Here is a 23578-nt window from a genome sequence, read left to right as displayed (position 1 = left end):
GCAAAGTGATCCTGTCAGCTGGCTGTTCCCACAATGCCTCTACATAACAAACCGCCCCAAACTTTACCCCAGTATTACTGCTTTCACTGCACCTGCCGATGCCTATGGTTTGGCTGAGTTTGGCGGGGCTGGGCTGGACTTGGATTTAGCTCAGGTCTGTTTTGTGGCTCTCGAATTCTTTTGGGACCAGGAGGCCACGGTGTGCTTCCCATGCAATCACAACAGTGCAAGAGGGTCCACTGTGGAGGGCATTTAGGACTCATTCTGCTGGCATCTCCCCCTTTGATGTCCCACTGGCCAATCAGGACTCTTTTGCTGGGCAGCCAATATTGTACTAGCCAATCAGGACTCACTCTGCCAACATTCCACGTGCTAATATCCCATTGGCCTAAGAAGCCATAGTAATCACACACAGGTAAGGTACACTCTACCCACCATGAAGCCACAAAAAGTGTGACAATACCATTTTACTGCAAGATGGTGAAAACTTGATCCAATCTTTACAGATTTCAGAAGAGATGAGGACAGCCAGAGGCTCAAGGACAAAGCAAGAAATCACAAACAGCAGACAGGGAGCTAGCCCTCCCTGGGACAAGGGAGCTGCATTGATAGACTTCCTTGGGGGGCCTCCAAGGCACCCTCGAGCATTCATCTTGCAAGGCCAGTAGTGGAGACCTACCACCAGCTTGCCATAGCAGTCAGATCAGCCTTGCTCCCTTCCTCCACACCTGCACCTACCCGACAGGAGCTAGAGGAGAGGAGAAGTTTGGCCACAGCCTCCTGTGGCTTCCGGGGCTTCCAGGCCTGAGGTAGGGCTGCGCTAGGAGGAGGGAGGGAGGGCGGTGCAGAGTAGAGAGGGACGCTGTGCTGGTAAAACGAGTATGCTTTTGGGAGCAAAACCCACATGGCCATTCAACAGTCTGAGGGGTCTGGGAGGCTCCAGAACTGCCAGGGACTCCATCCAAGCATTGGAAGAGGGGAGCCTGGGCAATCTCACACTTCACCACAGGACACACCCCAGGCTGCAGGAGAGCAGATGGCCCCATGTTGCTGAAAGTCCCATGAAGTGTAGGAGTAGCTGGGGGCACAGAGGTGAAGACAATGAGCTGGCGACAGGGCCACCATAGGAGGACAAGGTCAGGGGATACTGTGGGATCAGAGGAACCTCATAGAGGGAGCCTGGAGTAATCACATTCTAAGATGGGGGACCACAGAAGCGAGAAGAAACACGATGTGGGGTGGAGGGTCCCAAAGTCTGCAGGCAACACAGAGCCTAGGATGCTGACCGCCACTGCACACGACAGCCCCGTCCACAGAACCCTCACGTAAGCGCCCAGAGCTCCTGTGTCAGCCATTCAAGCACAGCTGGATGGAGCAGCACACAAAGGAACCACGAGTGGACACGGTTACAGCTGGGAGGCCGATCGTGCTCCTGAGGTGGCCCAGTGGAGGATTACGGGTGAATGTGGCGCCGTGGAGCACGCTCCACCTGCTGTGAACTAGAACTGTGTCGTTTCACAGAGGGACGCAAGCATTCTCATCCTCTGGCTGGTCATGCTTCAAGGTGTTTCTTTTTCTCGCTCATATCTTAACTTGAGATGTTCCAAAGCCCAGCTCTGTCACTTAATAGCTGTGTGGCTTTGACAAGTCCCTTCACCTCCCTGAACTTGAATTACAGGAAAACGAGGTTTGAGAGCATCTCATTATTGGTCAACTAAAACAATGCTACCTGTGCTCCCGCTTCTGCCCTTAAAAAATATTTCCTTAGGGAAAAGTTCTCTAAACTCTGACTTCTGACTAAATGGCGCAATCACTGCCAGTAACAGGAACAGCCTGAGAACAGGGCGGGTCCTCCTCGGTGACAGGCTGTTCCCAATGTCCCTGTTTCACTTACTTGCCCAGTCCTCAGTTCAGCTTGACTAGTTACAGGCTGGGACGTTTGGGTTCAGAATGCCTGGGGCAGGGATCCATCCCTGTGAGGCAGCAGGCTCTGGCTGAGGATGTCTTGGTAGGGTCCTGAGGACGGCAGAGCCATCCCATCCCTCCCCAGCCTGCCTTCAAATGCCACTAAGTGTGACATCATTACAGCTCCTCAACAGAGAGGATTCCTGCTACCATTGTCGGCTTTCAAAGCGAAACCTGATTTTAAAATATCCGACCACAAACAAGCACGATCACAGACAAATTCAGATGCAGAACGTGTTTGTGACAGTGGAACCACGCTATGCAACTCAGGGAAAGAGGGGAAGGAAAAGAGAATGACAGAGCAAGACTAATATTGCATAAGATGGGAAGGTAGAGGATGTAAGGATTGGAAGCTGTTGAAAAATGGAGGGGCAGGAGGTAAAGTGGTAAGCGAGAGCAATGGAAGGGGTTGAATGTGAGTAAACTCACAGAGGGAAAATTGAGAAACCCTTTTGAACACCAACTTAAATATTTAATTATTTCATTATTAATGAAAGACAGGACTGTAAAATAGGCACAGTGTGTGTCTGGGGGGGTACTAGTGGGAAGGGGGAGGGAGAATGAAGATTAAGGTGAGGTTATATGGTTGATGGACCTCATATACTTATATGAAATAGAACAGAGAAAGTTCTTTCGATTGCCTTAAGTGGGGCAGGGAGGGACCAAGGGGGAGAAGATGGGGTGAGCTAGCCAATGTGCAATATAAGCTTAATCGGAATTGTCACTATGAATCCCCCCTGTATAACAACTACATCCTAATAAAAAATTCATAATGAAAAAAATATTTTAAAAAACACAACCACATCTTTCTGGGCACCTGCTGGATTCCAAGGTGTTTAGGTTTGGCAATTTTATCTTTCCCAGGGAAAATGTCTGCTGGCTGCCGAAACCATGATTCCCTTAGTCTGGGCTGGTCCCGAAACCATGATTCCCTCAGTCTGGGCTGGTCGCCTCTGCCAGGCACCCAAGTCTCCTTACCCACCCAGTTGCTGTGATGTGGCAGAGGTGACCAAAGCACCTTCCATAGCCATTGTCCTCTCAGGAACACCAGCCATCACTTTAAGCTAAAATTAAAGTGCACATCTTGCTGGTGGCTTGTAAGAGGTGAAGACACTTGGGGAAGAAGCCCCTCCTTGCTTAGAGGCAGCCTGTACGATTACTACCGAAATCTCTAGAAAGGGGCCAAGCCGATTTTCTGCATCTGCTAGATTTGGTTCACCAAATCCTCTTTTCAAAATAGACTTACTGTCTTCATAGCTGTCTTACTCACTTTTGAAGCCAAGAAGCAAAGGTTTTGCAGTAAAATATCAAGGAAGAACTGACCAATGGGGGGAAGTCACCTGCCTTTGCTGGGGACTCCCCAGTAGAAGCTTGCCTGGGAAGGTTTAAGTTATTTACCTAGGATACCTCCTCAGAAAGTGGGACCTTCATGCTTCCACGGTCAAGGTCAGTCCCCTCAATGACCAGTCATCCGTGTGTCCCAGATGGACCCTGCCCAGCATCCAACACCAGCGAGGCCAGTGGAACACCAGGTAGCTAAGAACCTGTCCAGGACAGAGGCACCTGTCAGGAATGGAGACAGGGCCTCAGCAATAAGGTCACTCCTGCTCCAACCTGGATTCAGGTGCTCAGTGGATCTCTGTTTGGATCAAGGGTCACAGGTGTTATTGTTATTGGTTGAGTTCCCTTATATTGTGACCTTTGCTGGTTCTGAGACTCCAGAAAGGATCCCCCTAGAGACCCTGCATCTGTACTTGAACATCTTGATGTGGTGAAAGGAGCCTTAGCTGTGCTCCTCTAAGCTGTGCTCCTCTAGGCTGTGCTCCTCTAAGCTGTGCTCCTCTAGGCTGTGCTCCTCTAAGCTGTGCTCCTCTAGGCTGTGCTCCTCTAAGCTGTGCTCCTCTAGGCTGTGCTCCTCTAAGCTGTGCTCCTCTAAGCTGTGCTCAGGGCCAGGTGAATTCCCTACTTCCTCTGCTTACTTCCAGAAGGCACTGCAGCTCACCTGTGACTGCCCTACTCACTTTATTCCTTGTAAAATCAGGACAACCCCGACTTCCTAGCATTTTTGGATGTGATGTTTGGAGCCTGCCAGGCACTGAGCTGTGCGTCGTACCTGCATTTGCTCACTCAGCCATTGTACGAAGCACCTTCATTCCCTTCCCCACTCCACAGATGAGTAGGAGGCCTGTGGGATGTGTGACTGCCAGGCTCATAGCTGTAATCTTATGAATGTGGGCTTGAAACTTGTAAACAACTAAGGGGTCTCAAGCCAGGCTCAGGAATGCAGCTGTTGGATGCTAGAACAGCTGTTCCCATTATCCCTGGCCATGTCGTAACTTTTCTTTTGTTACATCATAGTGGGTGTGCTCAAAGGGATACATGTAAGGGACCAGCTAGTCCCCTGAGCCCACTACCATGTGCCTCCTTCAGCCCAGGCTGAGTCACCATGATCAATGCAGACTGAGTGACTTTCTCAACCCCAATGTCTTTCTTCGCAGTGTGGAGGCTGTGAGGAAAGATCAGTGCGGCAGAGTTGGCTCCTCTGAGGCCTCTCCCCAGCTCACAGATGGCACCTTCTCCCTGTGACCTCACATGGTTGTCCCATGTATGTCAGTGTCCTGACTGCCTTCTCTTAAGAGGACATGTCACAGTGGATTATGGCCCACCGATATGACCTCATTTTACCTTAATGACATCTTTAATGGCCCTTGAACACAGGACAAAGAGTCTGTCTTCCACTGAACTCCATCCAGGGCCTCTTGGTCCATAAAGGCTTGAACAAACATGAACATAAGTTTCTAACAGCTCAGCCTAGGATGACCCTAAACCCCATCCCAACAGTGCCTGCCTGGGAAACCCAAGGCTGCCAGAGGAATTTCCTCTTGGCTGGAAGGGCTGCTGTCTGCCTGGCTTGCTGTGAGGCAGGAGCTGACTTCCATAGTCCAGTGAGCAAACCCTTCCCTGACTCCTCCCCAGCCCAGCTCGTCCCCTCCCTCCCCCCTCCTCTTCCTTTTATGATGAGTCACCTCCTGCAAGTCCAAGTGGACCTCAGTTGACGCTGGACACTGATCCCTACTGTGTTGATCTGCCCTAACTCCTAGCAGTATCTGACTTTGTTGTTGACAGTATGAGTTTGAGGGGGACACAATGCAGCACATAATACCAACCCTGCACTCCTCCCACCATGACCTGCCTCCCCTTTCCCCAGACTTGGATGGTGGGACAGTGTTTTAGATCACACTTGCAATCATTCAGTTTTGCTTGGTGTTAAAGGTCACGAAGGTGTGAAATGCTGTGTGAGGTCTCATGGTGTCCTGGGGTGGGGACTGTTTCTTATTTGCTCCCCACAAACATCTGCATGTCTCAGCCCTGCTCTCACTGGCCCAGGGGGCCAGTTTAGCCTCTGCCTCGTGTCTTCTGAACATACTCGATCAGTTACTAAATTTCAGTGTTCTATGAAGCCAAAAAGGGCAAACGTGAAGTTCTATCTGTAAACCCAGGTGCAATGGCTCACATCTGTAATCATAGCTGAATATTACGAGGCAGAGATCAGGAGGATGAAGTTTGATTCCAGCCCAAGCAAAAATTTATCAAGACTCCATTGCAACAAATAAGCTGAGCCTGGTGGTACATACCTACAATCCCAGCTATGCCAGAAAGGTAGGTAGAGGATCGCCATCCAAGATTGGCCCAGGGCAAGAAAATGAGACCCTATCTAGAAAAACAAAGCAAGTAAAAAGGGCTGTGGATGTGTCTCAAGAGATAGAGCACCTGCCTAGTAAGTGCAAGCACCTCAGCTCAAATCCCAGTACCTGTTCTGTGAAATGCAGACCCTCTAAAGCCCAGAGCCCAGGCAGGAGCCCCTCCTGGCTCCAGGGCTGCCCCAGGTCAGGCTGACTGCCCAATCCTTCCATGCACTAGGATTGTTCTATCCTGCTGCTTGACCCTCCTGAAATAATGACTTTCCTGATGCTTAGTATTTTTAGGGCTTGAGTCATGAATGTCACCAAAGGACTGTTCATTAAAGGCCTGTGGCACACCTGGGAGGTGAGGTAGGTGGTGGAACCTCTCAGAGGTGGGGCCTCATGGAAGGAAGCTAGGTCACTGAGGACATGCCTGTGAAGGGGGGAGTGGGACCCTGGCCCCTTTCCCTCTCTGCTTCCCACCACCATGCAGTGAGCAGCTTTGCTTCACCACTCACACCCCACCTTGACGCTCTGCCTCACCACAGGCCCGAAAGCAATGGAGCCAACCAACCAAGGACTGAAACCTCTGAAACCGTGAGCCAAAACAGACCTTTCCTCCTTTGATTTTTCTCATTTTGTCACAGTGATGGGAAGCTGAATAACACAGTTTGCACGGAAACTCCTGTGGATTTTCCCACCTCTCACAGTTTATCACCAGGTCAGTTCCTCCAGGTCCAAAGCCTGGCTTGGATCTGGAAACTGGACAGGTATTGACCATTGTTGGGTGCCTGGCCTAGGCTTCCTGCCTCCCATCATCCATTTCCCTGATCATGCAGGTTGAGTAGGCAGATGAAGACTGGGAGTTGAGTAACTCAGTCTCTCTGGGTACCTGAGATGAGTCAAGGTCACACAGCTTCATGGCAGGCCCGTGAGGAGCCAGCCATCACTGAGGCTCTACAGTAGCTCGGCTGTACTCCTTTGGTCTATGTGCTCCGTTTCCATTCCCTTGACACCGTCCATGCCTGTGCTGTGTTCACAGAGGAGAAACGCAGGCTGTCTCTTCTTCACCGTCCTAGTTCTCTTCAAGGAAGGGACCCATGAGTATTCCAGCTGTTGTGTTCATAATGACCATGAAAGCAGCCACAGCAAGCAGGCCTGCTGGGGGCATTTTGAACAGCTTCCAAAAAATAACTTTTGGCCATGTTGAAATCTGTGAAACTTAGCTAGAGATGCTTACTGCACTTATGTTCAATTTTGTTCAAGATTGGAAGTGTTTGTTAAGTAGTTGCCTTCTTTTGATGTAGAGTGTTAATTACTGGGGGAAAATATCAGTTAGCAGTTTCCTAACAAGGTATGAAACAGGAAAAACTGGATCAGAGTAAAACAGTTTATTATCTCCCTCTATTGGGAGACACTGAGTCCCTCTGGGCAGTACAGCATTGTAAGCTTGTGTTTAGGGGCTATCCCATGACCCCTCTTGTCCATAGCGGCAACAGGCAATTTTCAAAAGAAAAAATTAGAAGCCATAACATTTTCAGAACCAAAAGCAAGCTGGAAACATAAGAGAGCACACAGGGCTGAGACTTCAGCCCTGTGGAACTCTGGGTCCAGTAACAAGCAAAGGTGGCTGGGCACAGTGTCCCTGAGGAATGACAGATAAAATACCCTAGAAGGAGCAGGGGACACAGCCAAGAACATCACTTAAGGTCAATGCTGAAGCAAGTCTCCCACCTCTAGAAAAGTAAGCTGAGAAAAAATACAACTTCTGCACAACTGCCTGAGGATCAAGCTGTGGCTTCCAGGGCTGGGCCTGCAATTCCGTGTCAATGCTTGGCAGGAGCCCTGAGAACCCAGCAGGACCCTGGCACAGGACAGGGTGAGCCTATTATTACAAAACCAACTGGCTGGGGCCCTTCTGCTCTACACAGATAGCAGCTGTGGGTAGGCAAGAAGCTCCTCTAGTTATTCTGGGCCCTTGCAGTATTTGCAGGTGGCAGTCATCCCTGGGCCTTTAACAACTAGGGCGGTGGCCTTAGTTGTACAGCTCCTGCAGTGGGAGATCTTTCTACTAGACAATCCTGACCAGCTGCTGTCAGTTTTACTTTCTCTGCTGCTGGTCATTGCCGCTGCACTGCTCTGGTCAGTTTTGCCACTCTGGTAAGCAGCCTTACTGCTGCCCTGCTGCCAGGGCAGCTTCCTCCCTGCCACCCTCCTGCCTTTTCTTTTTGTTACCAGCTCAGCAAAGGTGGGCAAGATTACTTAAGAGAAAGTCTTTATTGAGACCTGATGTTATGGCTGGTGGAGTGGCTCAAGGGGTACAGCACCTGCCTAGCAATCATGAGGTTCTGAGTTCAAACTCCAGTACCACAAAAAAAAAAAACCAAAGAGAGAGAGAGAAACCCGATGGTATAACACCAAGATACAGTGACAAGAGTTATCTCCCTACTGCTCACAAGGTGAAGTGAGCACCTGCTTATATAGCCAGAAGGGGGAGGGGACAAGGTGTCTGCACCCATCACAGCACAGCCATTATACAAATGAAAGGTATATTTGTACCAATCACAGGTGTTCTTTTGGGCCCAAATCCCTAGAAGCTCCTTGCTGGGGCACTGCCTTTGGTGCTAGCATGAGGGCGGTCCAGCCGCCTGGCTGGCAGTCCTTTGCCTAAAGCATCTGGGGACCCAGAGAAGGGTCTAGCAGCTGTCAATTAGGGAGTTAAGTCTCCCTAGCCCCCAACATCTCAGCACATTTAAGGGAAAAATAGAGACTTTCAGAAGGGTATATTGTTAACAGTACCTTAACAGTATTTAACAAAAACAAACCTTTTAAAGGGTGCTTACAACAAAGGCTTATCAGTACTGTAACAATATTTAACAGTGCTCTAACAATGCTTAACTTCTGTCCCAGTGTCCCAGGGAGAGGTGGGTCTCAACCATCTGTTTCACTAGCAGAGAAACAACAGAAAGTCTGGCTGGCAGGTGAATCTTCAGGCCTCCTTTCCAAAACACATAATTAGGAGGAGATAGGTTAACAGTTTTAGCAATCAGCAGGTGAAGCCATCCCTGATGGAATGAGACCAATGGAGCAGTCTGGAAATCAAATAGGCAGAGTTTAATTATGTTTAGGATTCACATCGTAAGCAAAGAAGAGAAAACATCCATGAAAATTAAAAAGAGATTATAAAACAAAAACCAGAGGAAATGAAGTCAGAAAATTTTATATAAAAAAGTAGCTATCCTTATCTCAACTAGCAAAAAACCTTGGTCCTTCCTATGCTTATACTCTCTCTTCAACAAAATTAGAGATAAGGGCAAAATAGTTTGTCTGATAGAGAGGGGGGGTAGGGGGGGAGAGAGAGGGGATGGGGTAGGTAAGGGAGGGGGCGGGGGAAAGGGGGGAGAAATGACCCAAACATTGTATGCACATATGAATAAAAGAAAAAAAAAAGAAATACAAAAGGAAGTAATTTTAAAGGCTTAATAGATGAAGCAAACTCTGGACCCCAGTGGAGATATTTAGTGAACTGGAGGATGGAGCACACAGAACACAGAGTTTAGTTCTGAATCATGTGACTTCCACTAATATGAGAATCAAGGTCAGGGTGTAGGATGGATGTGATGACAGAAAGGCTGGGAAAAGCCCAGGACAGAGAACACAGATCTCAGAAGGCAATACAAGGGTCAGTTAGCATAACTGAAAATCAGCCTGCAGTCAGAAGAACTGTAGTGAAATTTGAGAACAACACAGAAAGAGAAGCGGGTTTCCTTCACTCAAACAGCAATTAGATTGGCAGTAACTTGCTCAGCAGTAGCCAGCGAGTCTTAAAACTTCTAATATAAAATAGCTGTCAACAAGGAACTCTGCACCAGCCAAACACTCATTCAAGAATTAGAACAAAATGAAGACTGTACATTCATAAGCTGAGACAGAATCACACAAAAATGCTTGTCAAGAGAACTAGCAGACAAGGCATTTTAGCTGGCACAGGAAATGGCAAAGTAAGTTCCTATATATAATTAACTACTGAATAAAAAGACTAATTTAGTGTTTTTAAAAAGTGAGATAAAAACTTGAGGCGAGATAATAGTAAGGGGAAATGGGACCAAATGGTTGGGAATTCTGCTTTACTTGCTGGATTTCCCCTCAGAGCTGTTCCTACCCTGTCCCCTTGCTCTGGCCCCACACACTGACCTTGAGCTCTGCTATTCCTGGCCTTGGGTCATCCTTTGGAGTGACCCCACACTGAGCAAACATGTCCATCTGGACTGTGCCTCAGCTGTTAACCCATGGCACCCTTTTTTATTAAGGGAATCTAACTCAGAGGGAAGAGCCTGAGGCCAAGAGAAATATTCCAGCCCTTGAACTCTAAGATCTTCCCCCAATTGCCTGCTGGACCTCACCTGGGCCTCTCCATTTCCTGCCTATTGACCAAGAATGTCCACAGCAATCACACTAGGCCTGTCTCTCTTCTGTAGACCACCTGGAAACTTCCTTCTGATTGCATATGTCACCATACACAAGTGGCCTGCACTTCTCTTCTGCCTTCCAAATCTCTGTAAGTACCTCTTAGCCCCAAACTTTACCAAGTGTAATCAAACAGAAAAACATTCAGGGAAACAGCCATTGACATCTCTGCAGTGCTGTTGGGGCACTGGGAAAAAAACTCAAGTGATGGTTTAGCTGACAAGAGGCCACCCAGTCATATGAATGTTAGACTCACTCACTGGGTCCCCATGCCAATGAGTTTTCAAAACTTCATCTCTTGTGTGTTTGGGGATATTTTCTTGTGACCTATTCTCCCTCCCATAAACTCTCCCTTCAGTTCTAAGTAATATGCTAGTAAGGCAATCCAATGAATTCCACCTTCGTTCCTTTTTGCAGTTTCCAGTATCATTCTTGCTTTTACTGACTTAAAACATGTTTAGTGAAATTAAAGTGCATGCTTGCTAACTTCACTATCTGGACCTCCCGGGTCAGCTTCTGTTTTCTCTGGTGTCTCTTGGTCTCGGTCACGTGTTCATATTTTCCAGCATGTGACAGTTTAGGGATGAAAAAACCGTGGGGCTCACTTCAGATCCCAGGTGATGTCTCCTTCCTCCTCCAGGAAGGTGGGAAGCCATAGGACATGCAGGTGGACTTCAGTCCTCATGAGGCCAGTCTTTGGCAGTTCACCCTCTTCCTAGAGCTCAAGGCTTTGGAGCCCCAACCCCATGCCTGGAGGTTTTCCAGCCCCTCCATCTCTGCAGCAATTTATCCCTGTAGTCATTGGTCTGCTGAGAGCCTCGCTCAATAGATGAGCCCTGGATGCCTTTTCTAGGCTGAGGCTCATGGGAGAATTCCTCAACTTTGACCTTTGACCTTGACACCATCACCTTCACTCTTTTGTGGGCCTTTGTTTCTTGTGTTCACCTGTCTAGTTTCAGTGGGAGGGCTGGTCTGAATGACCTAGCCTGTCCCTGCAGACAGACATGAAGTGACCTTTCCACGAGTCGGTGGGTCATTTTTTTCAAGTACCGTGTGACTTTGGGCTGTCACGGGCTGACCCGTGCTTCTTATCACCCCAGGCCTGCAGGTGTCATCGCAGCGTCCAGCTGCGATGCGGAAGCAGAGTGGGTAGGTAGGTGGGTAGAATGGGTAGGGGCTGGACATCGCCACAAAAGGCGCCTGGGAGCCCGGCCTGAGGGACAGGTCACCGCGCCCAGTGGGTCGGACCACGGGGGAGGAACGCCCTTCGCTCGCCAGAAAGGGGGACGGGCCGCTGCGTGTCCGTGTGCCGCTGGGCAGCAGCCCGGTGCCCCTCGCAGGGCCTGTCCACAGGAAGGAGGGTCGAGTTTGGACCGGAGTGCAGCGAGCCTCACTCCGCCACCTTCTGCACGCGGCGACTTCACTCACCGCGATTCTGTCCAAGTTTTCGCCATCTCCCTCCCTTCCCCATCCTCCGCTCCGAACTCGCAACCTCCCAATCCCCATGCTCCCTTCGGTTACAGCAACGCGGCAGAAAATGCCTACTGCGCATGCGCCCTAACACCCCCACCCCCCCACCGTCTGCGGCGTGGCGCCTGCCGGCTTCCGTATGACGCCGTCTCCATGGCAACGACGTGGACGGGGCGGCCTCCATTGTTGGGCGGTGCCTGTGCCTCTGAGAGGCGGGGCTCGGCGTCCAGGGGCGGGGCCGCAGGTGGGCGGGCACGGAGCTGGCCGTGGGGGGCGGGGCGCAGCAGGGGTCGCCTGCCCCTCGAGGTGGGCGGTGGCGGAGGAGACGGCGCCAGTGTCCCAGAGGCCGCGCCCGTCAGGCGGGGAATCCGAGGCCCAAGCGTCAAGCCCCGCCCAGTCCCGGGGTGGGAAACTGAGGCGGGGCGCGGGAGACCTCGCGGTCCGCAGCCCCGGGGCTCTGCTTCACTAAGGTGTTGAGACCTTTTTCCTTGCTTTGGAAAGGAGACCCACGCGTTCCCTTCCCCCCTGGTCTCTAGACACTGAGCACCACTGGCCATGCAAAGGCCCAGAGGCCGGGGAGCTCCTCCTCCTCCCTAAACGGGAGGGAAGCGCACACGTGCCAGCCACGGGGGATGCGGGGAGAGCAGGAAGCATTGCCAGGGTGGTTGGGAAATGACACGTGGAAGTGCCCCCCCCAGTACCGCGAGGTCTCCGTGAGCCTCAGTTCTTAAACTCTGTTGAGCAAAGCATTTGCTGAACAACCAAAATTCAGGGTTATAATTTCCAAGTTTCCCCACTGCCTTCCTGGGTGCTGGCCTGATCTGGATTGGGCCAGAATGGTGAGCCCTGGCTGGATTCCTGGCTCAGGAAGCTCCAAATAGCGCAAATGGCACAGAAGGACTCTGGAAATGGAATCAAGCTTACCAGAAACCTCCCCCCAGCCATTTTATGGGAGGCTGATAGATAGTTTGCAGACTTTCAAATGTCCCACCTGTTTTCATCCCTAACATTCCTCCAGGGCGTCTGCATTTTCCAGGAGTTAAATACTGGAACTGTAAACTTTTTAAACTTTTGTTTATCGTGAGAGGAGCAGAGAATGTGAATGTCCGGAACTTTACATGTTTGAAAGTCAGATTCACCATGGTGTTTGTGACAAATATCTACCCAGCTACCCCATTTCACCTGTGTGAGTCTTGGTTGCTAGGCCTCCTGCCTGTGTTTCCAGGTGGTTCCAGACCTAGGAGGATGAGCGGTGGCCGCTGGAGGGCGACAGATGGAGGACAGCGGTGCCGGTGCAGCTGACCTGGAGGCTGCCGGTGATCCTGGTGATCCTGAGGCAGGCGCTGGCCAAGTCAGGAGCTTGTCCACCTCCCCCTGCAAAGATGTTCACAAGGATACTAAGGGGACCAGCTTTTCTTCCTTGGGGATTTTAGACTTGAGTCATAGTGGTCTACACCATTTCGGAGAGGTCTTCAAAATCCCCAACCTTCAAGTAAGTGCACTGTTCTCGGGGGTGTTTGTACAAGTGGAAGCAGCACTGGACTTGTAGGCGCTTCATCGTCAGGAGAGGTGGATTCTAGACTGAGACAGAGGAAGGGTTGATTGAGGTTACAACAGAGCAGCTGAGATCCGCACTGGGCATGCAGCTGACTGTGGATCGCCTCTCTCCACAGGGAAGTCTCAGGCACAGAACAGCCTGGTGGAGATCACTGCCCACCTCCTTTGAAAGCCCTGGGGCAATATCAAAACAGTTTATAACTTTCACGCTTTCTACTTTGCTATGTGCCAGCCCCTTCTGCAGGGCAGTCCCCAGTGACTGATGTCTTGTCCCTGTGCCATCTGTAGCAAGTCCCCTTGGAGCACAGTGCTGATGGTCAGACAGAACGGGCAGTGGTGTCACAGAATCCCTGACGCCTCTTTTGGCTTCATCCAGAATCTGGGAATTAAATATTTTCATGCGTTGCTCTAAAGAGAAGACAGTGCCTGGGACAGCTGTGATGCCTATTTCCCCGGGCAGCTTTTACAAAAACTGTGCTCTTGGCCTCTACCTGGTTGCTCACACTACCAAAGCCTGTTGTGTCTGCATACTGCCCGGCTCTGCTCTCAGGGCAGTGGTGGTCCTGCTATTTCTTTTCTTTTCTTTCTTTTTTTTTTTTTGAGACAGGATCTCACCGTGTAGCCCAGGCTGGCCTTAAACTCTCGATCCTCCCAACTTGGTCTGTTTTGTTGGCACTGACCTCTAGGAGGGACCCACATGGCCAGTGTGGTGCTCCACCCCAGCCCAGAATCACCAATGGCACTGCTCCACCCTGCCCTCAGATGCAGAGCAGCGCCTGCTCTTCCAGAGCTGCTGAGTTGTTTATCCTTCTGAGACTTGTTTTCTTGTATCCGAAGGACCTGTGGTTTCAAATGTGGGGCTAGAGTTAGCTAGCACTGAGGGGAAAAGGAGGCCTGGGAAACTTAAAACCTCTGCTCCAACAGAAGGCTGAGAAGGGCCATGATGGAGGCCCGAACACGTGTGTGTAGGGACATGAATACTCATGTGTCTGGCGGCACGTGTGAGTGTGTGCATCCCTACACACCTGGAGGCAGGTGCTGTGCACCTTCAATTGCCACTCTGCTTTCCAGAGAGCAGGCCAGCTGCCGGCAGGCAGGGACTGGCAGTTTCTGAATGGACATACTATTTTCAGTGCACTGAGAGGTGTGGTTTTTAGTCAGTGTTTCTCAGAGGCCTGTAAATGACCTGGATGTGTAAGGTTAGACTGGAGGTAGAGTTGGGAGCCAAGCTGCCATGATGTGAAGGCACAGCCTGGTGCACTGCGCGTAGACAGGCAGCATAATGGCAACGACTGGCACCTGTGCACTTCCTGTGCCACTGCTCACTTGGTGCCACCTGCAAGTTAGGTACCGCTGCCACCATTCTACAGTCAAGGACACAGCACAGAGGGGTTCAGGCTTGCTGAAGGTCACACAGCTAACAGTTTTTTGAACCTAGGCAGCCTGACTTCAAGGGCAGTACTCAGTGCATCTGTTCTGTCCCCGTAGTAATATGGGCATTGATATAAAAATGTGCATTAATAGGTACAGCCTAACAACAGAATTAGTGAAGGTATTGTAAAGATTACCTATACCTCTATTAACCCTGTAAAATTATATACACAGTGTTCCCCCTTATTCAGGAACATTCAATAGAAATTTTCAGAAACAAATACTTCATGATTTAATAACTTATTACAGTATATTTTTGTAATTGTTCTATTATTAGATATTATCATGAATCTCTTACTGTGCCTGACTTATGAGTAAACCTTGGTGTAGGTATGAGCATAGCATACAGGAAGAACAGTGTAGATTCAGTGCTCCCATGGTTCCAGGCATCCACTGAGGGTCTTCGGACACAGCCTTGCGAGGGGTTGAAGACCTAGTGAATCTACTTTACGTGGCTGGCATCAGGAGTGTGTCTTTAGTCTTCTACTCCCTTATTTACAAGGGAGACCTAAAACCCCCCTGGAGGTGCTGGATCAAGTTATTTTGCATGGTTGTTCGTCATAAATCATTGTCACCCGAATTTATCAGAGTGTCGCCCTGCGGTTTCTTGTTGACTTAGGAGGAATCCCTCAGACCAGTCATGGCTCTTGCTGTTTGCTCACTGAGCAGATGGCTCGCTGGGGCTGCCAACAGCCTTGTCACTGTGGCCCAGGAAGGAGAAAGCTGGTAAGACCCCAAGATGTTTGGTGTCCAAGGATACCCATTAGAGCAGGTGATGGGCTTGAGGTACCCCAGCACTGAAAACGGCTCTTTCCTTTCTGATTCCTGTGTCTACTGTGTGAGTTCCTCCATAGCTCTTTTGAATCTGGTAAGTGTGGTTGTGGTCACTAGTCGTTCTTTGGGAAGCACTTTTGGACATGTTGCAGTTTAAAATGCAGCTCGTTGACTGATGTGCTCTGGCTCTTCCTCCTCCTCTCTGGAAGGAGCTGCACCTGCAGAGGAACGCCCTGTGCACAATCCCTAGCAACTTCTTCCAGCTGCTGCCCTGCCTGACCTGGCTTGACCTCCGGCACAACAGGATTAAGGCGCTTCCCGCGGGGATCGGCACTCACAAGTGAGTTGTGTGCTTGTTTCCAGATTTGAGGAATGTGTGCATGCCTGGTCCTTTGCAGCTTAGCTTCTACTCTGGAGTGGGTTCTTTGGAAAGAGCACCGAATAGTTTTTTAGAGCCAGTTCTGAGGTGTGAAGACTGACCGCCCCAAGCATGCCTAACCAGTACTATAATTGGCCATTTGACACAGAGAAGAGTGGCAGTGGTCAGTGTCTCTGTTGCACGGCCATATGGTTTTTACAACAGCTGATTCCACCTCTGACTCTTCTGGGTAAAGCACCTGAGGGTCAGAAATGCCTCTGATGTTCCTATGGGCCTTATGTAATCTGAATTGGTTCTTGGAAAAGAATAAGAAATTCCTTTCATTTTGGAGAGCTGGACGCAAGCAACATGTGCCATCCTGCCACAGTCCTGCCCTGCCGTACCAAGGATATGTTTGCACTTCCACTTATAGAGCATAGTCCCGCTATTCTGGAAAGCCACATCTCCACCAGGGCTCCACCCCAGCATGGAGTCACCCTCCTTTCCCAAGCCCAAGCTCCATGACCATGTCTCTGTGCCAGCATCTCTTAGCCCGCAGAATCTGTTCTGCCGTTACCTCTGGACAAACACTCAAGACCCTGCCCCCCAAGTCAGTGCATCTGGGCAGAGGGAAGAGCACATGCAAAGGTCCTGGGGAGGCGTGTGCCTGCAGGTACTAAGGACAGCAAGGAGGTGAGCACGCTGAAGCAGAGCAGGGACATGGTAAGAGAGGAGGCTGAAGGGAGTCTGAAGAGTTTGGAGCCCGTGATCTTAGCTTTGGGATTTATGTGAAAGGAACAGGGAAGTCACAGGAAGCTTTGAGTGGAGCGGGGTCGTCCTCGACTTGGCCTCAGATAACTCTGAAGAGGAGGCTGTGGGGTGAGGTGAGGCAGGGAGCCAAGCTGGGAGGCCGCCGCAGCAGACCCTGCAGGAGGCAGGGCTGGCGGGGTTCGGGTGACATAACAGGAGTGGAAGAGGCATCAAGGGCCTCTGTGAGTTTGGGTCATGATAGAGTTCTGAGGCTGCTGTGTTTCTGGGTGTGGAACAGTGGACCCAGTCCCTAGACTGCTCTGCCTGCCAGTCCTGCCAAGTGCTGGGCGACCTGTGTGTCTGCCGAGCCTGAGGCCCTGTGCACAGGAGGCACTTTTCTCACCAGGCCATCATCATCTGGGTTGGGAGAACTCAGTGCACTTTGTCCACAAACTATTTTAGCCTCAGCACTCAGCTGTGCAGAGTAATTGCTATGAAGAATAAAAATAAAGCCAAGCCTATTTCCATAAATGCCACTTCTTCCTGAAATAGTGCACAGTTCTCAAACTTTGGAATTCTTTGATTTTGCCAGTCAAAGCCAGCTGCCTTGTGTTGTTTAAGATATAGTTTGGCCTGTGGTTTATAACCCATTATATTGTTAAAATTGGATCAGCTTGCTGAGGAGTTGCAACATATTAATTAGAAATTTTAAGTAATTATGGGCTTATTAAACCCTTAAGCCATAATTAAAACAATGGTAGTATCAGTGTTCTCCATGACTGTGTGAGCTTCCTCAGACAGAGGAGGTTAAAAATGGTGGGTCAGTTTATTTGCTCCTGAGGAAACAAGCCCAATGCACTACACAAGTTTATATTCATTTGAAAATCTGAAACGAAATAGCCAGTGAGTAAATCTATCAGGAATAGTTTAGTATATTACTACAGAAGATAGAGGACCCTCCTGCACACTTTCAGCTTAATATTGGTAACTATTTCCCCAGCATTCCCCCCAAAACACAAGCTACATATATATTTTAGACATAGTCAATTTTCTACTTCTGAAATTATTTTGTTTTGTTTTGTTTTAAAGGCATTTGAAAACTTTGCTTTTAGAAAAAAATCCTATCAAAATGTTACCTGTGGAGCTGGGTAAGTGTTAATAAAATAAAAGCTTATTTTTAGCATGCTATCTTTTGAAGTTACTGGACCTTGTGATGGAAATACCAGGTATTCAGAACCTTCTGTGCTGCAGGACACGCTGTCCCTGAGGTGCAGTGCACGCGGAAGGGGGGGGCATGTGAATGCTGTGCGAGGAGCCATGGGTGTGGAGACCGCTGGCATGGTAGCCTCAGGAACCTGGCATGCGTGTACTCCCACACACAGCTCTGCCTTCCGTGGGAGTGGCCATTCATGGTCCCTTGGTGTTGTTTGAAGGCCTACCTCTGGATTGTCAATATGTCAAGCTTTCCCCTCTGGACTCTGTGCTCTACCTTCTTGGCTCCCCGTTGCACTTTTGAGGTTTTCCCACGTGGACGTGTGACGTAGCTCACTCATTGGGACACATTGTTGTGCGTGAACGAGGAGGAAGCTAATTCTCTCTGTTGTGCATCTGCTTGGTCAGAGATTTCTGCTCTTTGTCTTTTTGTCTGCTTCATTTAGGTTTGATTTGCTATTTTCAAACCTAATTGAGTTGAAAGACAGGCTTAAAATTTTTCTTTTCTGATGCATGATTTACAACTACACTCTTGCCCTAAACTGAATCCCATGTTTTCATTCAGCTGAAGATGTTTTCTGGTGGAATTGACCTATTGGACTACTTAGGATTTTCCAAGGACCTGTTGCTGAGTCCTACTTTAATTGCTATATAAAAGACAGAAACTGCATTTAAAAAAAAATAGCAAGACACAACATAGACTGCCTGCTAGCAATGTATTGACAACACAGAGAGCTTGAATATTGAGAGACTGAAAATCAAAGACTAAAGAAGCATACTTTGCAAACAGCAGTGTGGGAGAGCTGGAGTGGCCGCAGAGGTGCCACCGAAAGCTTAGCAAGCAGCCAGCACCACGTCATTCTGTCAGTAAGGTGCTGTGCATGGGGAAAAGCGATATTCTTTCTGCTCTTTAGAGAAGGCGGGTGACCGTCCTCGAGTTCAAGAGTCTTTTCCCATCATCCCCAATGGGCTCTGAAGCCCATCTCGTGATTTTTTTTCAGAGACTGTCTTCATTCTTGTGCAGCCAAAATCTTCCAAATGGAGCACTTAAAATACTAGGATTGCTCATAGCACGTCCAGGAAAAGCTGGTATCCAGCAAGTTTGTAACTAGAAGATGCGGAAGGCCTGAGCAGAGGTTCTCAGCAGGGGTCATGGGGGTCAGTTTTGCACCCTGGAGACCATGGCAATGTCTGGAGACATTAGTGGTTGTCATGACTGGGGGTGGGGGTACCACTGAACACCCCCAAGACATGGGACAGCCCCCAGAACTAAGAATTGCCTGGCCCCCAATATCAGGAGCACCTGAGGCTGTGAGCTTCCCTAGTCCTCAAACTTGCAGCATGTTCACCAGTGGAGTGCACACTCTGTGGAATTTCTTACTGCAGCTGCCCCTGGAAGAGAGGACTAGGGAAGGATGCAATGACACATTTCCTTTCTCATCTTCAGATTGTGTGATTTTTGATGGTTTCTTCTTGTGTCTCCTGTCTGATGTTGAGGCCCTCTCATGAACTGTTCACGTCAATTATTGCAATTTTCAACTCTTAAAGCTGTTATTGAGTACTTTTTTATAGTTTCTGCTTTTATTAGCATTCCGTATTTGTTGTCATTTTATTATATTTTCCTCTGGTTATTTAGACTTTTTTTTTCATTTCTTAGATGTATTTATGATGGCTGCTTGAAGTCTTTGCTAACCCCAGTGTCTGGCCTGCCCAGAGGGTTTCTCTGAATGGCTTGTTTCCTGAGTCACATACTCAGGTCACTTATCTGCTTTTCTTTTTCTTCACGTGTTATGCATTTTTTATATTGTAAATGGGTATTTTAGCAACTTTATGCTGTGAACTTTACCTGAAGGTTGTGCTGCTGTTTGTTTGCTTTTGTAACTAGACTGCCTTAAATCTGCCTCCCCTGCAAAGTTTTTAAAGGCAGAACTCAGACGTCCTCATCCTCTTTCACCTCAAACCCTGACCAGAATTGTTTATAAACATGAGGATAGTTGCTTTCATCTCTCCTGCCATCCAGTGTGTAGAAAAGCATGCAATGCTGACACTTCTCTGCTCCCTGCAGGGCATGTGACCACACTGAAGGCCCTGAACCTGAGGCACTGCCCTCTGGAATTTCCTCCTCAGCTGATTGTGCAGAAGGGCTTGGCAGCCATCCTGACCTTCCTGCAGATCTGCGCAACCACGCACTCGTTCCCTCAAGATGCAGCTACTGGAGGTATGTGAACAGTGCTTACAGCCAGCTGTGCAAACTGGAGTGAGAAGTGAGAACTTCCAAGCGTTGGGGCAGAACTTGTCTTCCCTGATGTGGTGGTGCAGGCTCACACACTCACATGACAACTGCAAATCCCTGTGCTGGCTGATCATGTTTCCTGTGGCTTCCTGCTCTATTCAGGGGTTCACATCCGCGGTGTGCAGCACATAGCCTGTCTAGGTGGAATTAGTGAACGTCCTTGGGGAAAATCAATGGAGCAGTCATTACCTCCAAACCACCAGCAGGCAGCTGCTGCTGGAGGCTCTGGTACTCCACTAGACAGCTTTAAAATCAGCAAGAAATGTTTCCTGTCCTATCTAGGTACAAGAAATCAGCATAAAAGGGCTTTGTAAGCATGCTGTTGAGTCCCCTTTCTGGTGGACTCACTAAACTGTTCCATATTGACAGCTGTTTTCCAATGCTTATGATATGTGTTGGTCTTGTCTGGGTCTTGTAGTTACAGTCAGAAAAAGTAAAATAGAGATAAAGGAGAATCATAATGAATGCTCACCAAAGAAGTAAATATTCTGAAATAGTAACTTGAGAGTATCTAAAAGTTGACATTTTTGAGTGCTATGCTCTATACTTTGGAACATGCATATGTTAGCAGCACTTTCTCAAGAGAACAGTATATGTGGTGCAAATAAAACGTGCAAATAACTATGATTAGGTCTATGTCACTAGCATATGGCCTTGCACTGTGACCCAGGTGGCCCATGCTTGGAAATGGTATTTCATGGTCATGACTTACCTACCTCCTGCCCCAAGTCTGTTGTACTCTTGTTGAAGGCTTTTCACAGTGTTCAAAAGGCTGCCTGCCACCTCCTGCGTTGCTCTGGAGTCTCACAGTCATGCCCACCTTTCATCTGTAGCCGTGGAGGTTGTCTACAGAAAAGATTTCCTCCCTTCCTCCCTCCCTTCCTTCCTTCCTTCTTTCCTTTCGTGGTACTGGAGTTGAACTCAGGGCTTCATGCTAGGCATTCCTCAACTCTACCGCTTGAACCATGCCACCAGCCCCAGAAAAGATTTTCTTGCTTCTAGGTCTTGAAGTTAGAAGTCAGCCCCAGCCCTGGGCTGCTGTTTCTCTCCTAAGGTTTTAGAGCAGGTGAAACTTTCAAGAAAGAGGGTTTTTTACTTTTTAACCAAAAAAGCAGTGAAGAAAGGCATCTTTTAGTCATCGGTCACACTTCCCAAGTAAAAACTTCTGGCATTAGTTTCTCCTTTTTTGTTTCTGTTTTGTTTTGTCTAATCCCTTAAGATAAGGTCTGTGAATGCCTTTAAGATCCTTACGCTGAGGGGAGGTGGTCTAGGCTGATGACTCCTGGAGGTGTGGAATGGCAGAGACAGAAAGAGCCTGAGGGAGGAATGAGAGAAGTGTTTTCCCGATCCTGAATAGGTCCTAAGGCCAGATGGAAAACTCTTGCCAATCCTGGCTACCTGGGAAGCTAAGATAAATTCAAGGCCAGCCTGGACAACTTAGCAAGTCTGTCTTAAAATGAAGCAAAAAAGAGGGCTGTACGTGTGGTTCAGGTGTTGCTAGCATGCGTGACTCCCTGGTTTCAATCCCTAGTATCAAGAGAAAATCATACTCGTAAAGTGTCTTAGTTTGGGTCCACAAAAGCAGCTCTGAGACAAGGAATGAAGGGCCAGTGGTGGCCAGTGGTTGATTTGGGAGGCGACCACCTCCCAAATCAAAAAGGGTGGAGGGCGGCAGTGGGGGGTGAGCAGAGCAGGTGAAGAGCACCGGCAGCAGTCTGGATCTGCGGGGATTCATGCACAGGGAAGCTACAAGTGCTGATGAGGTGGTGCCCAGCTCCAGGATTTCAGGCCTGCCTTCAGAAGTGAGGAGGTGACATGTGGCATTAAAGCTACCGGGACATCTGTGACAAGGACAGGATAAGGAAGGCAGCCACTGGAGAGCTATGTGCAGGGCACTGGCCAAGGGAAGGCAACAGCAGGGCCTTCAGGCAGCAGCAGCAGGGCCCATGTGCAGTGTGCTTGAGAACACCATGGTACACCCCAATGGAGGAACATTCTTCGAGAGTCTGTGCTCCTGCAAAGGAGAGTGCTCGGAAGAAAGGAAAGGTTGAGGGTCCATTCCAACTGGAGGAAACCAAAGACACAGGAAGCTGAATGCACCGTGTAACCCTGGATTAGGTCCTGGGCCCAGGAGAGGTGAAGGGGACCGCCGTGACAGCTGGTGAGCACAAGGCAGGTTTGCAGAGTGGAGGGCAGGTGTTGGTGTGACGCTCCCAGGCTGTGCATGCTGGTGCAGTGCTGGCAGTTCCTGCCTGAGGGTTTGGGGCAGGATGTCTGGATGGTACTGTGACACCCACGTGGGGAGGAGGGCGGGCAGCGTGGGGCTATGTTTTCTGTATGTTCTTGCCGCTTTTCAATGAGTTTAAATCACTTTAAGCTACAAACTTAAAAGTACTTCAAATATTGATCAAAGCAAGTATTTCTGACTTTTTTTTTTACCATGTTAGTATTTTGGGGGCCACATGAAGTGTTTTTCCAGTAGCCGTGCAAGAGCTGTTTTTGGTGACATCCTCCTGTTTATTGTGGTCACAATGCTCACAGTTTGGTCTCTGGCCCTAAATCAATTGCTCACATCAGATTGCTCAGATCTGTGTGTCTGAAGCTACTACAAATACACTAGCATTCTATAACTAATTAGGACTTGATTTATGTATTTATTTATTTAGGTTTTTTTTTTTTTGAAACAGGGTCTGTCTTGGAATTCTCCATCCTCCTGCCTCCTCTTAAGTGTTGGGATTGCAGGTGTGCCCCACCACAGCCTGCTAGTACTCTTGAAACCAGATCTTTGCCCGTTTTGTAAACTGTTTTTCTTTTTTTTTTTCTTTTATTCATATGTGCATACAATGTTTGGGTCATTTCTCCCCCCTCCCTCACCCCCTCCCTTACCACCCTCGCCCCCTCTCTCTCCCCTCCACCCCCTCAATACCCAGCAGAAACTATTTTGCCCTTATTTCTAATTTTGTTGTAGAGAGAGTATAAGCAATAATTGGAAGGACCAAGGGTTTTTGCTGGTTGAGATAAGGATAGCTATACAGGGCATTGACTCACATTGATTTCCTCTGCGTGTGTTACCTTCTAGGTTAATTCTTTTTGATCTCACCTTTTCTCTAGTTCCTGGTCCCCTTCTCCTATTGGCCTCTTTCACTTTAAAGTTTCTGCATTAGTTCCTTTGCATTGAGGACATCAAATGCTATCTTGTTTTTTTTGGGTTTCTTGCCTATCCTCACCCCTCCCTTGTGTGCTCTCGCCTCATCATGTGCTCAAAGTCCAATCCCCTTGTTGTGTTTGCCCTTGATCTAATGTCCACATATGAGGGAGAACATACGATTTTTGGTCTTCTGGGCCTGGCTAACCTCGCTTAGGATGATGTTTTCCAATTCCATCCATTTACCAGCGAATGATAACATTTCATTCTTCTTCATGGCTGCATAAAATTCCATTGTGTATAGACACCACATTTCTTAATCCATTTGTCAGTGGTGGGGCATCTTGGCTGTTTCCATAACTTGGCTATTGTGAATAGTGCTGCAATAAACATGGGTGTGCAGGTGCCTCTGGAGTAACCTGTGTCACAGTCTTTTGGGTTTATCCCCAAGAGTGGTATTGCTGGATCAAATG

The 23578-nt window shown here is 48.8% G+C and overlaps 1 protein-coding gene across 3 annotated transcripts in view; it reads left to right on the top strand.

The window, feature by feature from the left end:
- The first annotated feature begins 11900 nt into the window (after positions 1-11900).
- Lrrc27 (leucine rich repeat containing 27) overlaps positions 11901-23578 on the top strand; it is a 35712-nt gene continuing 24034 nt past the window's right edge. For 2 of the 3 annotated variants that reach the window (XM_074078030.1, XM_074078031.1), the window contains exons 1-5: positions 11901-12055; positions 12811-13077; positions 15557-15687; positions 17545-17603; positions 19733-19885. In XM_074078030.1, coding sequence (XP_073934131.1) covers positions 12859-13077; positions 15557-15687; positions 17545-17603; positions 19733-19885 — 562 coding nt within the window. In that variant the 5' untranslated portion in view covers positions 11901-12055; positions 12811-12858. The remainder of the gene's footprint in view (positions 12056-12810; positions 13078-15556; positions 15688-17544; positions 17604-19732; positions 19886-23578) is intronic. The other variant, XM_074078029.1, reaches the window with a different exon arrangement.

This window comes from Castor canadensis, chromosome 7, assembly GCF_047511655.1.
Source record: "Castor canadensis chromosome 7, mCasCan1.hap1v2, whole genome shotgun sequence".
Classification (NCBI taxonomy): Eukaryota; Metazoa; Chordata; class Mammalia; order Rodentia; family Castoridae; genus Castor; species Castor canadensis.
The sequence above is the reverse complement of the archived record's forward strand: the minus strand, read 5'-3'. Positions and strand labels throughout refer to the sequence as shown.